The sequence below is a fragment of the Alosa pseudoharengus genome, unplaced genomic scaffold (genome assembly GCF_046254945.1).
Source record: "Alosa pseudoharengus isolate Yale_2024_CS ecotype anadromous, Long Island Sound unplaced genomic scaffold, YU_APseudo_1.1 YU_APseudo_1.1_scf_15, whole genome shotgun sequence".
Taxonomy (NCBI): Eukaryota; Metazoa; Chordata; class Actinopteri; order Clupeiformes; family Clupeidae; genus Alosa; species Alosa pseudoharengus.
In genome coordinates, this window is record NW_027468620.1 from 21,022,202 (window position 1) to 21,039,442 (window position 17,241).

The 17,241-nt window shown below is 43.8% G+C and overlaps 1 protein-coding gene across 2 annotated transcripts; it reads right to left on the reverse strand.

Annotated features, from left to right (window-relative positions):
* Positions 1–1,067: 1,067 nt before the first annotated feature.
* LOC143124387 (uncharacterized) lies at positions 1,068–11,774 on the reverse strand. Of its 2 annotated transcripts, none has more exons than XM_076285863.1 (3): positions 11,657–11,774; positions 8,290–8,881; positions 1,068–5,446 (listed from the first exon to the last, which is right to left on the reverse strand). In XM_076285863.1, the coding sequence occupies exon 3, from the start codon at positions 5,437–5,439 to the stop codon at positions 3,769–3,771; it is 1,671 nt and encodes a 556-aa protein (XP_076141978.1). In that variant the 5' UTR covers positions 5,440–5,446; positions 8,290–8,881; positions 11,657–11,774; the 3' UTR covers positions 1,068–3,768. The 2 variants fall into 2 exon arrangements, with proteins under 2 accessions (XP_076141978.1, XP_076141979.1); XM_076285864.1 differs by having other exon boundaries at positions 10,620–11,774.
* Positions 11,775–17,241: the final 5,467 nt, after the last annotated feature.

Sequence of the window (17,241 nt, forward strand, 5' to 3'; positions counted from 1 at the left end):
GTGTTGAATAAGCCTTCACCACTCCTGAGTAAAGGGCACAGCAAGGTCGTGAAGGGCTAACCAAGGTTAAACTATTTAAATGTTTTAGACCTAAATAAATAGGATTTGTGTGTGTGCTTCAAGCTTTGTGAGAACGTGGAGGATATACCTTTCGTTAGCCCTATGCATACCCTTACAAAACATAAACTGCACTAGCCCACTTCAAGTGTCAAAAATGCTGTTTTAATGGATTATTTGTAGTTAATATGTACAATCATTTGAACATGAAAACTGCATTGCTCTACATATTAACACTTCAGGTGAGGCTACTGGAGAAATGCAATATTTTGGACATGGAAATAGGCTACTGCATTGTATTGTAGGCTACATGAGAAAAACTGTGTTTTTTTGTCCCATATCTGTATCCGTTTTATAAGGATAGGCTATAAGTAGGCCTAAATGGCCATGGTCCATCAAGCTAATATTTCCATTCACACATTATTGGCTGTAAAAATCTTAATGGAGCCCTCCACCACCAGCCTACAAGCTTGAAAGACTAGTCGTAGGCTATAGGTCTATATTAACTGTTATTTACAATTAAATCTTATTAATGAAACATAAGCTAAGGTTAAGAAGCTAACTGATAGTCCAGATAGGTCCAATTATTTTAATGATAAACAGATATAATAATAAAAATAAAAATCAGATGTGGCTTACATCAATATTCCATTACATCCTAGTGAAATATTATTGAGATATGAATTGTGAAGATAAAGATAGCCTATCAAATGATTATGTAACTTCAAGGCATTTAAGATGTTGCGATGTTTGTAAGATGTTTGTTCAAATGATGCAAATGAACAAATCTTGTAATATGTAGGGCTTATAATTGTACTTTCTAAATGATAAATTAGACTCCAAACTTTTCCCATGTTGAACCTGAAACCACCACTAGATGGTGTGTGTGTGTATACTACACTATAGCAAAACCCCATGATAAGGAACATGCATTATTTACACACAAACCTGGTAAGGATGTTAGTTTTTATATTTTTTTATTTCAAAATAAATACTAAACAAGCCTAAAATATATCACCACGTTTTGAAATGTATAGTAAATTTCTCTAATACATAATAGGTGCTTCAGCAGGTTGGATACAAACATTGCTTTGATTCTAAGATCTTTGGAAAGAAAATGACTTGACATTAAAAAAAAAAAGTCAAACAAAGTAGGGACATATTGGTTGGGTTCACAAAAAACAGGTACACAAGGTAGGACTGTACAAAAGAGGGAAATTCTCCCCTGAGAAAGTAAAATATACATCTTTCAAAATAATACATCACAACAAAAAACATATAGGCCTACAAAAGAAAAAGATACTGCATGGTCAATGCAATTTTCCAAGAGGTCAAGAGAAATGAAAATAAATCATCTTTAATATGTAGCAAAAACTTGTTATAAAAGGCAAAGAAACAAACAATGACTGTAATTGACTCCAAGGTTGAAACTTTTGGACTGAATAATATTTGCTTTGTATACATATACAGCTAACTTAGGTCAGCTTCAGTAATACAGAGGAGACAGACGCCAATTATCTAGAAGCTGCAACACTTACACTCAACGCTTTACAGAGAATTTATTGCTAGCCATAATTATTCATCAGTGGCATTCCATTTTTCCAGAATGTTCCCTCTTTTTTCTTGTGGCACTGGTGATTCATTAAACAAACTGTGCAAAGACAGGAACAGCTTTTCAAATTGAAGCAAGCATTTGTTTCAGACCTCTGCCAGATCTTTTCATTCTGAGCCAAACAGCACTGTTCTTTCACACAGTGTGACTGTAAAAGCGCTTCTCTGTCCTCAGTGCCAACATCAAAACCCAGCCTTTCAAGCCCATGCTCTGTTGCTAAAGTGTGTCGTAGACAATGTGACATTGTGTCTAGAGTGTTCAATTGATACATCTCTTTACACTAACACAAAAGACATCCCTCACTCTTCTAGTCTGCAATTAAGTTATTAACAAAGTTAATGGGATCTTTTCATTTTCAAAATGTGATCCACAAAGTAGGCTAGTTCTAAAATAGCTTAATTGCTAAATGTACATTTGGTGATTTTCAATATTTCAAAAATACTTTCAGCAACCAGGGTGAATCCATTAACCAAAAATGTAAAGCATCAGTATCTCAATGGCACAGTAAGGTACATGTATGTCAGGGCACAACTACAACAATACTACCGGTACTAGATTCTGCATATCTAAAATGATCACAGACCATAGATCTCTTTTCTGATGTGTGGGATGTTTAACTGGTTTAGAATGACTGACTGTCATAACCTAACCTAACCCGAGGTTTATCGATAACTGAACTATTATGTGCTATCTCTGGTAAAATCACCTTAATGTTATGGAAATGTTGGGGATTGAGTTCATAGCCTTGAGTTGAATATACATGTACATTTATTTTAATCTACAAAGCCTAATATTTTATTTGTAGAACCTATGCAGACTTTTCTGCGACAGCTCTGTGGCCTAGAACAAATTGTATTAGACCTCTTCGCCTTGCTAATGAAATTTCCTTTTTGATAGGATCAGTTTCATGCAACACTCTTTAATTTTAGGTCACAGCCACACTATAAATCCTGCGCCATTGTGTGCATTTGAAGTGGGTAAAGTTATAGCTCTTACATAATCAGGCAAGGTGTCCTGCTTAGGTGAAGCACTAGGTGGAGATCCACTAACAGGTCAGATGCATCACCTGCAGCTATGCACCTACTGGGCGTAAACTCGGGGGGAAGGGGTAAAGGCCCATACAACTGCTGCCATTATACCCTGGGCAACTTCCTAGTTCAATATATCTGCCAGAACAATTAAGCCTGTGCATTTTGGCACCTCACAAATCCTGTTTTCCCTTGCATCATCAGAATATCTTTTTTTGCTTACCTCAAATATATCATATCATCCAGTGTTTACGGTCCAAATTTAGTTTGTTATGGCTAATAGATTTGAATAGGGAATAGGGTTTGTCATTTTCAGATGCTGATATCAGTAAGTAAACTGCATACATAAAAAGTGGCACATCAATGGCAAAATCATTGGACATAGGGGTATACTTTTGGCTGCCCAGTGTTAGTGTAACAGCAGAGTCATTTTATGGTAGTTAGATAAACATTTATATTCTAGACTGGAGAGTCATAAACTTTCATTTGACAACTGATAACCTGTATTATCCTAATAAAAATAGTGACATTTGTACACCAAAAATATAGTACATGATCAGCTGTATTTCAGGTTTGGTGAGGGGAGACTCAGAGCCAACACTCACACATTGCTAGAACTTAAGCTGGTGTACCGGTCAATCCAACTTCAGTACAATTTCACACATTGTGTTTTTATCTGGAAACTGCAAGGACAATGACAAATACCTTTACCTGTATGTCGCATCAATAGCCCTTTGTGACAACCTGTTGTCTAAGTGTGGTAGCATAAAACTAAGGAAAACAGGCACATGTCGTAGCCAAAGTTAACCTCCTTCTTACCAATTCAGTGAGCTATTGGCTACTCCAAAAAAATGAATCCATCATATTTTTCCATATGTGACATAATGTAATTTTCATCTTATAACAGTCCTGTTAAATGTAGCAGTGTTTCATCCAGCTAAATCAAATGCTTTCCAAACAAGCTTTTAGTGTGTTTTTGTGTGACTGTGTACATGTATTTTGTGAGGTTACATGTTTACAAAATGTCCTACCACTTTGCCTGTACAACTGTCTAATAGAAGAGTCCCCTCCTCAGTCCACGGCATTGGTGGTGCGCGTACAGCACCCCGGGCCCCTCAGCGACCCTCGTAGGGATCCCATGAGTCCCCCTCTCTTCCTGCGCCGGACGGCGATATCGCTGCCGGTTCCTGTGCCGGTCCCTGTTCCGGTTCCTGTTCCGGTTCCTGTGCCGGTCCCTGTGCCGGCAGTGCCCTGCGAGGCGCTGGTGTTCTGGCGGGAGAGCTTGGCGGCGCGGCTGGCCGTCTCCTTGATCTGCAGCTCCAGGTGTTTCTGGATGGCCAGGCCCAGTTCCTCGGGGTCCACCGAGGCACCGTACACCTCCCAGGTCATGCCCTCCGCGTCCCACTTCACCTCCTTCACAGGCGACTTGGACTGGGCGGCGCCGCTCTTGCCCGCGGCTGGCGCCCCGTTCACGGCCCCGTTCTCGTCCGCCAGGCACACCTCGGGGTACATGTGGAGCGGCGGAGGCGTCTTGGCCACTTGCTCCGCCTGCACCCCCACGTCCCTCAGCTCCGTGCGGGACGTCATGGTGCCCGCATCCCTAGTGGCGACGGCGGCGGCAGTGGTCAGAACGAGGTGGTGGCCCTCGTCGCCCACGTGCGGCTGGCTGCCGGCGCGGTGCAGGGCCGGGGCGTTGGGCCAGGTGCAGTCCAGGTTGCAGCAGCGCAGCATGCGCTTGGCGTCCAGGCCCGTCTCGCTGATGGAGGAGATGAGGCGCGGCAGGGCGAGCATCTGGGCCTCGGCGCCCGGCAGACCCCGCGGTGCCGGCGCCGGCAGCAGCTGCACGGCGGCGGGGATGGGCTGGTGGTGGCAGTAGGCGGCCAGCGTTTCCTCCATCGCCCCGGGCACCATGGCCACGCCGTACGGGCCGCAGCACACCACCTCTTCGTAGTGCGGGTGCCAGGACTCTGCGGCCCCCTCGCAGGGCGTGTTGGACGGCACCACGGGGACGCAGCCGTGCTGGGGTTGAGGCTGGAGCTGCGCTGTGGGGCTGGGGCCCCTAGCTGAGGTGGTGAGACTCCCACTCTGCTGCAGCTGAAGAGCCTGCTTGCACACCAGGCCCGGGCATGGCTGCTGACCATAGCAGTGGGCTTCATGGGCCAGGTGAGCCGGGTGAGATGGCGAAGCGGTTGATTCACAGTGGGGGTGGGGGTGCGGGACGGGACTCTCCCGCAGAGCGCGCAGCGTGTCCGAGTGGCTCCTCTGCACGGGCAGGGCGGCGGGGGCCAGTCTGTGCCCGCTGAGGTCCCTCTGGGAGCAGGAGGAGCCCAGTCCTCTGTCCCCACAGCAGGGGGTGCCATGGTGCTGGTGATGCTGGGGCAGCTGGTGCTGGTAGTGGTGGTGGTTCAGGTCCCCCTCCAACAGCGGCAGTGCTTCCATCCCGGTGTGCGGCTCTGCCATGCTGCGCGGTCTCCCCGCGTTACGGACCACTGGGTGATCAGGGGTGCTTTCAGCGCTGTGGGCACCAACTCGAAGAGTCTGCTTGCCGCCGTTCTGGGCGTCTGTTGGCAAGGAACCGCCGCCGGTCGGGCCCTGGTTGGCCTTGTCCAGTTGATGGGGAGATGTCACCATGTCTGTGGAGCTCTTGGATAGGGACAGAGCGTCTGTGGTGACCCTGGGGTCTGCTGGGGAGGAAGCCCCGGATGGGTAATGCTCTGACTCAGGACACTCTCTCTCTGCCATAGGGCACCTTGAATGCATCAAAGAAACAATGGCTTTTAATAATAACTTACATATAAATATATTACACAGAGTTTATCATGAGAATATTTCCTGGAGCCTAGATTAAAAGCTTTTTTCAGCACAGATTTTCATTGAAGTGTTCTTTTAGCCCTACGGTAGATTAGGCTTAATCCAGGAGCAGGAAACTAGCCCTGTATGTCTGATATTCAGCTTTGTGTCCTTTAATTAGTTTCAAGATGAGTCGTCATCATGCACCTTTAAAATGGTTATTACACCAGATACCAGTTGGATCCTTTCAAATGAAATGACATTGTATTCTTAATGTGAATGTAAATATACTCTAGTGTCAGTAGTAAATTCAGGCCCAGAAGTACAGGTTTGTCATGATGTAAAGGAGGGTTCATAACTGACTTAATAATTAATGATGCACGATTCATCATTGTAGGGGAGTTTGCAGGTGGCATAGGAGGTATCTCCAAGATATCCCGCCTGAGACTGTACAGTGTTTGTTGTCATACTGCTAGCTTGTCCACCTCAATCACCTTGTGATGTGGGCACCAAGGCAGGCTTAGCCAAACTAGGCCACAAAGGCAGAAAAGCCGGTGACCCCCGTCACCAAATTACAGAGCAGCAAACGGGTCGAGCCAGGGGTACAAACAACTGAGGCCCTCTCCTCCTCACAATGGCTAGAGATTAAACAGATGAGATTAGGTGAAGATCTGGGTCTGTCTGTGCCAGTCACAGAGATTACATGGGCAAAGTAAGGCAGCCTTGGGATTGACTATGGTGACAAAGCAGTCCAGTGAGTGACTATGTGTGTTCTGACATCAAACAAAGGCATATGTCATGCAGGTGTCAAGAGGCAAGCCGAGGCACCTCCTGTGAGCCTTGTTTTTCATCCACAAACAATCTCAACATGGACTCATGTCCATGGTATGGTTTTATGATTGCAGTGATATCACTGGGTGATAACCGCTTTTTGAACTTCATAATCTGCTTGATTGCTTTAAATCTGTGACGCTTTGTTAAAAAGTGGGCAGCAGTCTTTACTGTAGAGAGAGTGCCAAAAAAGGAGGAGTATGACCACAAACAAACCAGCTGAGGAGCCAGCAGTCTCTCCTCAGAGTTTCTCTTACTCATCTAAAAATGTCTTTTGAACAGCAAGTCCAATACAGCACACACACACACACACACACACACATACAGATATATATTTATAGAAGACCATCCAAATAACCTCAGAAGTCCTTTGATTCTGGTTTAGCTGGACCCAAACGTGCTCTTTAAGTAAGGGCTCATCCCAGAGAGCCTTTTAGTGAGCTGGTTGAGCTATCAAAGAGCAATGTGCTGACAACACACACAGAGAGAGACTCGACCCAGGGAACTGAACGCCTTGGGCTTTGAGCTACCGAGAACCATTCCCATGGTGCACCTCTCCTACCCTTTTGTCTGGGCTCCGCAGGGACAAAAGGCCAAAGATGGAGCAGCAAAAATGACAATAACCCCAACCAAATGTATGATGCTTATCTGACCCCACCACCACTATGTGCAGTTGTCAGTCAGGTGATCTGCTGCTGCTGTCATGTCCACGCAGAACCAATCACAATGCAGCGCTGTTGCCTCGACCAATAGGATTCATGATGGGGACTGTGACTGAATCCAGTGGGAGAAAGTGACAGAAGAATAAAAAATGGAACCAGTTGGAGAGAGAGAAAGAAGGAGACTTGCATGAAAAGCAGTCCTAAACAGAGTGCAGTGGAATCACAAAATCCAGACAACACCCCAACCCCCAGCCTCACAAACAGCCGCAGGTGTGACTGTTACTCAGTGACTAATGGCCCGAGAGCGGCCAGTCAGATGCTGAGGTCAGCGGGCTTGGAAACGGCCAATTTATCCGCGACATCCCTCCAGGCTCTTTCTGGCAGCTTAGAGGCAGCTGGAGCACCACAGCCCCTAGAACAACAACACCGCCTGAGCTCAAGTGACACAACCTGTGAGGGAGAACCCAACAGGAATGCTATTTGTGTGTGTGTGTGTGTGTGCCATTAACTGATAACTAAAGCTGAATGAAGAGTAAAATCTTGAAATATGAATGATGCACTGACTGGAGAGCACTTGTACGTTGTACCTGTGACAATGACAATAAAGATCTATTCTATATGGAACGATGGAGTTATCCAAAGTACATCATTCATACTGTATATGACGACAAACGACAATATGTATGTATATGCTGTATATGAGGATATACGTGTGCGGGGTCATTTTGGGGCTCATGAGTATAACAATGACATGTCTTTGTGTCAGGATATTTGTGTGGTTCCTTTTTAAAGAATTGGTGAGGTCGATATGTTACAGATCTGTTGTGTGGATGACCACTGCCACTGTTTGTAATCATGTGAGGCACAGCATAGCCTGTAAATGTACACCGACCGCTTCTGACGCCAGCAGAGCAGAGTGAGAGGGAATGAGAGAGAGAGAAAGATAGAAAGAGAGAGAGTGAGAGAGAGACGGAGTGTGTGACGGAGTGTGTGAGGCGTGTGGCGCCTCACTGGGAACATGCCCAGGTGATCAGTGTGTGGTTTGGCTCATTCAAGGCCTGTCTGCATTTTCTCTCTCCTATATGTGCTAAAAATACACCGCAAGGTAACACTGCACCCCCCCACCCCCACTCTCCCCTCCAGCACCTCCACCCACAGTTGTCCACAACCACCCCTCCACCCAGACCATTCAACACCACCCTCTCCCTTCAACCCCTGACTGATTGACAGACATCTGATCTGTGGTCTCTGACAAAAGGCATTGTATTTTGTGGTCTGAAATGGAAAGAGATAAAGAGGTTCATCTTACCTTAGGAAGGAAAAGAGTAAGGAATGTGTCTTCCCCTTTGCCTCTTGTTTTCTCTTCTCTCTCTCTCTTCTTTTGATCTGTTTCTCTTCTTCCTCTCCTCTCCACGCCGGACTCTCCTGCTCACCTTGCCGTTTCCTACTAATGTCGGAGTTCAGTCATCTCCCAGCCTTCCCAGTGTGTACATCAGAGCGGACCTTGAAAAGGTGGAGAGACAGACGGTCTCTGCTCCCTCCAGCTCATCCACAGGTGACCCCCCTTTCTCCTCTCCTCTCTCACTTTCTCTCTCTCTCTCTCTCTCTCTCTTTCGTCTTGTTTCTCTCTTTCGTCTTGTTTCTCTCTCTCTCACACACACATACACACACACACACACAGATACACTTACGCACGCACACGAACACTCACACACTCAGTCACTCGTTTGCCTCGGCAAACCCCACCCACCCCTGGTCAAGTCTCCTCCTTCACCACCGTCGTCCTTCTCTCCTGCCGGCAATAAAGAAAAAAAAGATGGAGGCTGCCTCAGGATAATCTCTTCTTTCATCTGATTACAAACGAGAGAGAAGTCCCGCGTTGTGGATCTTCAAATCCTCATCTGAGGAAGAAAGAGAGAGAGAGAGAGGCAGGCAGACAGACAGTGAGTGTCCGTGTGTGCGTATGTGTGTGTGGTGTGTGTGATGTATGTAGGGTGTGAAGTATAGGGGGTTGGGTCTGTGTATGGTGTGGGGTGGGGAGGGGAGGGGAGGGTGTGTGTAGAGGCTCTGGGGAGGATGTGTGTGTGTGTGTGTTGGGGGGGGGGGTTGAGGGGAGAGGAGATGCTCTGATAAAAAAACATGTACTGCTCCTGTCACCTCGTTCACCTGAGGGAAGGCACTAACGAGAGCGGTGCATGAATGAACGCCACCGAGAGAACGGACAGGAGGTGTTTCCAAAATGTCCACCCACTTCCACTGACACAGTCACTGTTTCCTGCACTATCCTTCTTCCATCTCTCTCATTCTCTCTCTCACACAGACACAATCGCACACCTCCTCCCTCCCATCTCTCTCTGTCTCAATATTTTTCTCCCTTACACACACACAAACATTCACAGAGTCACAGCATTAGCCATCTCTTTCACTTCCTCTCTCTCTTTCTTACCTATCCCCTCTCCTTTGCTCTGCTGGTTTCGTCTCACTGTCGCTAACCATCACTCTCTCTCTCTCTGTTGCTATGGAAACAGCATTGCTCAATGGGAGCCCAAATGAATGTTCATTTTTGTATGCTTCTCCATGGTGACAGACAGGAAGTAAATCAGAAAGGCAAAACCCTATTCATGCTTGTCAAGTAATGAGTGTAAATCTACTTATGGTGCACAACGCTTTTGCATTTATTTATTTGTGTTGGAGAAGCCCCGGCCAAAGATGACAAGAGCCTGTGTACTCTCAAACAGCCTCAACCGGATATGAAGCAGCCCGAGACGCCTCCTTACCACGTTTCAATTAAACGTCTCTCTTGCATACACACAATGTGCCTGATCACATGTTAAAAAGTTTACCAGTTTCTCTAGCCTGAGTGCACAAACTATGATCAAAGAATGCATCAAAATGCACAAATCCTTTGCACACACAAAATGCAAAATAACTTTATGATCAATTGAGCTGTTGCATGGCGCGTGAGTTTTTTCTCGCTGATAGAATTGTCACGAGAAGCTTTACTGCATGGCGGAGTGCACAGGATCTTCCTCCAAAGTTTAAACAGCAAAACAACAAGGAGGGGAAACATTCCGCTGTGTGATAGCCCATATCCAGGCTGTAAAGCTGTTCATGCTCTGTTTTTATCTCCACCACCTCATCTATGCCACAGGACTTCTTTGCGTGAGGCCAACAACTTATGGGGACATCATATGAATAACAATGACAATGTGGAATGGGTTTTTAATGCCAAATTTGGATGTTCAGTTCAGTCCCATAAGCATGCCCCAAACCAAGGGATATGAATAGATTGTATCAGATGCTGGCAGTTGATTGTTGACAAGCATGTTTAATCCCTGGGACTTCGAGAAATGTCGTTTGCCTTGTTTTTAATCCATGGTGAAAAATTCAACAGGAGAAATGTGTGGAAATCTCTCATAGGTTTGTATTGTAAAGATTAGTATTTGGAAGTGGTAAAGATTGCCATTCGGGCTGTATAAGCACTGTGAGTAACGTCTTGTAAAGGTGTCAGTGTGTCTCTGTGTTACGTGTGTGGGTGTGTTTGTACCTTATTGTGTGTAAATTAATGTGTGTGTGTGTGTGTGTGTGCACATGGCTGTTTGTGTCTGGTTATATGTGTGTGGTGTGGTGTGGGATTACCCGAGCATCAGAGTTCCCACTAAGACAGCAGAACATCTGGAGAGGAACAGTCACAGCTGTGAGAGGATTAAGCTCTTGTCAGTGCGAACAGAAAAGCCCCTGTTTTAGACCGAAGGATTCCACAGAGACAACCATGCCTTGCATAGGGCTCAACACAAAGGCACCTAGCCCCAAATAAATCCACCGACACAGTAGGAAAGGAGAAAGGAGGTGATCACGCTTAGTGTTATAACTCTTGGCATCTGCTATAAGACTAACAAAACTGTTCAGGATATTTAAATCAGTCACATCACCCATCTGTGTGTGTGTGCATGCAATCATATGTGTTTGTTAATGACTTGCTGAAAGACCTAATGAAGCTTACTTAAAACATCTCTGTTCCTTCAATTACATAACACTCACTCAACCATATAAACATGGCAGTCTACCTTGGACATGGAATATATTTACTTATACATTTAAACTTAAGAAAGTTCATTGGATATGATTGGAGATAAGATTCCCCCAACCCATCTGTTCTGCTGTGCCAATAAAGTGTGCCCTTGGCTGAGGACTCTGACCTCTGTCAACCTTTTCTCATCATGGAGCAAGAGGCAGGAGACCCAAACAAAGAAACTATCCCCATAAAGGTCACAGCTGAAACCAAGCTATTGCCATCACATTGAGGAAGAACATTGATAGATTTGAGGCTACTGAAATTGCTGGCGTGCAGAGCAAATCACTGGAGTGAAAGTGCCACACACGCTGTATTTATTATCACAGAGTACACAAACCCAACGGCACCTTTGCACAGTAAAACCATCTACACCAGACAGGCAAACCATCTTGCACATTCACACACTTTCATAGAGGGAACCTTTTATGAATGTCTTTACATTTTCTAAGCAGATGTGTTACACTATTTCAAATTATAAAGTCCCTCAGTGATGTGCCTCATACAGCACCGTAACTTGCTCTTGGTGATATGGACACAAAAAAACATTTTTCAGTATATATCTATGTTTTTTAGAAGAAAGTTTTGTTTACCTGACACTTACCTGATTGTGTCTGCAGTGGATTGATTTTTCTTGCTGGTGCTGCTGCGGAGGGTTGATTTCTCTTGTGACTGTCTCACACACCTGTTGTTGTGAAATGTGTCTGTTTTTGCTGGTGCGAAATGCTCTGTTTGCTGGTGTAATGGCAGTTCCAAAGTACACCATTGTTTTAGTTGCTCTGTCTGACACGCCCTCTTACGCAAACGCACAGACACCACACACGGATACAAACACACACACTTTGTGTGCACTTTCTCTCTCGCTCTCTCTCTCTCTCTCACACACACACACACACTGAGTTTGCTCTTTCTCATACACACACAGATGCACAGTATGGTGGCATAGGGGGTAGCAGCTGAAGCATGAGAACATATGTTAAAACTCTGGCCCACTGCATTGGAACATTTAGAAAGTGCTGAGTTTGTTTGTTTTTATTTTCTAACTAAGTACATTTACTTGATTTTTGAGTATCTGTACTTTACTTGAGTATTACTATTTTTGGAAACTTTTACTTCACTACATTTGAAAGACAAATACTGTACTTTTGACCCCACTACATTTGAAATATGAGCATGAAGTATTTGTTACTTTTAATGAGTCTTTGAATGCAATAATGCGATTGAAGTAAATTTTTTTCCAATAGTCCAATTTGAACTTGGCTGAATTGGCTGTAAGGATGGTGACAATAGATTCTTCATCAGAACATCCTCCATGTAGCCTGGGAGAACTACACAAACCTGTTTGCAATTGAGACTTGAGAAGTGGTCTGGTGTTTACCAGGTTATCCTCCATGATCATTGTGAAACTGGAATGAAATTAGACAATCACCTGACATTCACCACCTGAGATCTTTAGCATACATCATTAAACGATAAATAATCTACTCAAAACTAAGTTATCTGGTTTTGAATTTGGCAGTTAAAATGTTTTTAGATTTGTGAACAGAGAATAAATAATGATTTAAATTATATTATTGCATCCATTTGAACAGTTGCAAGGTTATGAAAATAGGTAGAATGTTTTTGTTGGATGTATGAGTGACCAAATGATGTATACCCTATTACTGTAATGACCAAATAAAAATTACATTACAATACATTAAAATGGACACATACTTGTACTTCTGAATACTTAAGTATTTTTAAAAGCAAGTACTTCTGTACTTCAACTTAAGTAAAAATCTAACTTTCTGCAACTTTCACTTGTATTGGAGTAATATTTGACAAGGTGTATCTACTTTCATTTAAGTAAAGGAATTGTGTACTTCGTCCTCTGCATTCAGTGCCTCAGCTGATCAGGTTTCCACTTTCCTCTCTCTCTCCTTCTCTCTTTCTCTCCATCTCTCTCTCCAGCAGCTTAGGGATTCCGTGACCCACAGTCTGAAGGGTCAGAGGGCGGCGGTCAAACGTGCCAATTGAGTTTCAGATTAAAGGGTGGCCGAAGTGTGTGGGTGTTTGTGTGTGGATGGGGGCATGTGACCAATGGTTCACAATGGATGTGTGGTTTTGACCCCATCACTCATCAAAACAGTTGGCATCCTCATCACCACCACCTTTCATTTGACAGCCTCACTTGTGCACAACTCCAAATAGACAATATTGGACAAAACCTCCCCATAAATGACTGATCCAGCCTCCTCAATAGCACACGCCGACTGTTTTCAAAAGCATTTTCATACACAAATGTAACATAAAGTAGAATTGAATTAAGAATTGAATAGAAATACAATTAAAAGAATGAACAAAGATCTATAATAACAAAAGAAAATAGATCTGATGACACTTAAGAGCATACAGTGATCAGTAAATTATATTAAAAAAAAAAACATCTGAGTCTTAAGTCTGTAATGCAAGACCCCATAGCCAATGTAGAGAAGAGACCTCAGCATGTGCTTCACAGTGGTGAAAAGGCCATCACATTTAGGGGCGGGGACCGTCCGACATGTCCCCAGCTGACCTCTCTACTCTGTGATGGCTCTGCTCTTCTTCTCAACCACTTCATAAATATTCAAGTTTATGTTATACAAGTAATGCTTGTTTTTCCCTTGTGATTGGCCACAGATTGTGGGTGTGAGGCACTGACAGAGGTGAGAAAAAACTGATTTGTGAGAGATCCAGATGTAACAGAGAGAAAGAGAGAGAGAGAGAGAGAGAGAGAGAGAGAGAGAGAGAGAGTTGTGAGACAGCGCTGTGAGACTCTGTCAGCACTCTCAGCTCATTGGGTGCAATAAATGAGCGGTTGCCATGCCAACTGACACCACACAGGCACTTGCTGTGGTGAGAAACACTTCAGTGAGTGGCATGGGAGACTGCCAGACATCATGTAAAACATCATGTGTGTGTGTGTTTTGTCCGTTTTACTGCCCATATGTGCTGGTCACATACTGCCCTCAGTGAGAGGTAGACAGACACTGCCATGGATTATGATGCTTGCTAGCTTTTTTTTTGGAATCAATTTGAGTATTATTTGAGATTTTGTTAGATATGGTTTATTTCTACTGATTGTCACACAGGTTGCTCTATCAGATGGTGCGGTAGATGAGATGGACGTGCTGTCTGTGTGCTAGTGTAAGAAGCAGAAGAGTGTGAGTGTGTGTGAACATGGTAAGTGATAGACGGGACAAATGAAATATGGAAAGAGAGAGAGGGTGATAGAGAAGGATAGTGAGAGAGAAAGAGGGGGGGTGATAGGGAAGGATGGAAAGTGAGAGAGAGAGAGGGAGGTGAGTGAAAGAGAGAGACATGATGATGCCTAGGCTGGCAGCCCACTTCCTCACACTCCCACAGAGATGGCCCATATGCTGCCCACAGACTGGGCAAGGACTTGCAACAACAACAACAACAACACACACACACACACACACACACACAAATGTATGATGTAAATGTACAAATGTAAATGTGAACACACAAATTATGCACACATGGACATAGCACATGTGACAGAAAAACAGATTTAGAAGTTGACATTGGACACACAAACACCCAGCACTCCCGTAGCACACATTCACAAGCTTGTCCTTCCAGTTTTTTTGTCAGTCTCAGAAGTTTCACTGATGTGTTTCTTCATCAAATTACTGTAAATATTCCAGCCCAAACACCTTATACAGGTGTATACATAAAATAACAAGAAAAAGATTTACTCTCCGCAGGCATTGAGTAATAGGTCACATTGTGTAAGAGTCCAAATTCTCTGTATTCTGTGGATGGTAGAGACTGCCTTTATGAAGAAGTTTTTGGCATATATATCGTGATAGCAATAATTTTAGGGTTAAAATTAATAATAATTTAATTTCAAGACTAGTTTTAGTTAGCCATGTGGCCCCTCTTGGCATTAAACAGAGACACCCTCCCCTCCCCCAATGAAATGCTAATATACTGGTTCCAAGGGCTATCAGATCCACAAGACAAAGGATGTTACCTTGCTATAATGTATCCATGTGTCATGAAATGTAAATATATTCATGTTTGGTATCATTGTAATAGTCTCAGTACAATGATTGTAATGATTTGATTGTGAGAATGTTTGGAATATTCTAAGTGATATTTCTGATATATAAGATATCTCTCCTCATGCTCTTCAGATAAGAATGGGTAGGTGTGAAGTAGGTGTGAGTAGGTGTGTCTGATGCCAAGTGGAGAACCAACCACGTGGGATTGTTTTGCCGCCAATTTCTTTCTTTGTTTAACCCATACAAAAGTGACTAACTTGCATTGTAAGAAGAAGAAAGGATGGAGAACTGAGGAAGAGAGGGAGAGGTTGATCCAACAGAGGCCATGGCCTACACAGACCATAGACCATTTTTTACCCTCTGCTTGTAACAGAATAAACCTGATTCCTGAGTGTTCCTGAAGTTTGCCAGTCTAAGTTAATATTAAGTAATTATTCACCACAATTACTTTCAATGGTTAGAAGCCAAAAACCAAATGCAAGACCAAAAAAATCCTTAATCAGTGCTAAACCACTCACAGTCAGCATATCGCTCTCTCTTTTCAGCCCAATCTAGTCTGAAGTACTGCCTTTGGCTTTTTGTGCAGGTGATGTCAAGCTTGCTTGTTTTGTACATCCTCATGGGCTCAGGCTGAATGGGGAACTCAGTATAATGTCTCCACTCAGTGGTCAGACGTGTGTATGACCATCCCCTGAGAACAGGGCAGTTGGCAAACCAGACAACACTGCCCCTGCCTCACAATAGAAATCCCTGTCAAAGTAAAGATTCCGCTGATTCCTGATCTGCAAAAAGAATCTGCTTAGTTTAGCACCAGTATGACCTGTTGAAGTGTATTTCCAATATGTGAAAGCATCCTGCCTGAAGATAGCAATCTGACTCAATGATGCTAAATGTAATATGTGCTCTCAGCTAGCATTATGCCAGATGTAAATATATGTCACACATTCAGGCATCTACATAAGTGAGAAATCATTCAGTGTTCACAGCAGTTCTCCTTGTATATGGCAACAGGTTATACTGAAGCTTTCTTGCTATTTACTTTTTGGTTGAAAAGGTGCTTTCCAGAGACATGTGCAGCAGTGAATATAGACTGGGTCTGGAGAGACGGCACCTCCACCAAAAGGCTAAATGAGGCGAGATGTGCAGCATCAGTATTCAGGTCAGAGCCCAGGAGCATGGCACACGGCCATCTTTTGTGTCAGAAATGAGAGGCAAAGGTCAGTCTCATTCACATGCTCACCGGAGTGGAGAATCACTCTCACCCCACACTCAGCAAATGGCTGCTATTCTAATTTAACATTACACCCATCTCTCTCTCTCTCTTTCTCTCTCTCCTGGCTCCCAAATCGTTTTTCTTTATGCCTCTCCTCTTGATGGTGGAGCACCATGCTGTTGTGTTTATCTGGCCCAGAGATTCAGCGGTCTCTCTGACCGCAACATTAAAGCGCCCCTAATAACAGGCGAGGGCCTTTAGAGATGCAGCGCCCATTGATCCTTCTTTAATCAAGCGGCCTCAGCTCTCTGCGTGATCAGTGTCCTTTTGATGGGTCAGATGAGAACGGAGCCTCCTCATTCACTTAAATGCTTGCTTGAGAAACCAGCCACCCCCCTCCTGGCTTTGTAGTTGCCCCTAGTCTGAGAGAATGTATTTTTAAAACAAACACACACACACACACACACACACACACACACACCTTTATACAAACATTATGTAAAAATAAAGGATGTAGAACATAACTTGTTACTCACACAAAAAACACATACGTCTGTCAATCACAATTGTTATTGCTTTTATGTCCCTTTCAGAGAGTTGTAATGTTACATATTGAATCCAGCAGTCAATGATCTATTTGCATCACATTCAACAGAGTTCCAAAACTAGATTACACATCGATTATTGTACAGCTGCTGTTTTGATTCACATGTACGGTATATGAGCAATTGACCAGAGAAAAATAAAACAAAATAAAAAAAAAACATCCATCCATATAAAATTAACACACACCAATAACAGTGACAGGCTTCCTTTCAACATTAAATAGCTTTGAATATGCTACAAAAACTAGAGTCTATTCTAGTTTTTTTTTCTAAAGTGCACACAAAAGGATACAGCTTGACATATATCACTGGTCCCTCA

Coding starts and splice junctions, on each gene's coding strand:
- LOC143124387 (XM_076285863.1), bottom strand. CDS start 5,439: ATGGCAGAGAGAGAGTGTCCTGAGTCAGAGCATTACCCATCCGGGGCT.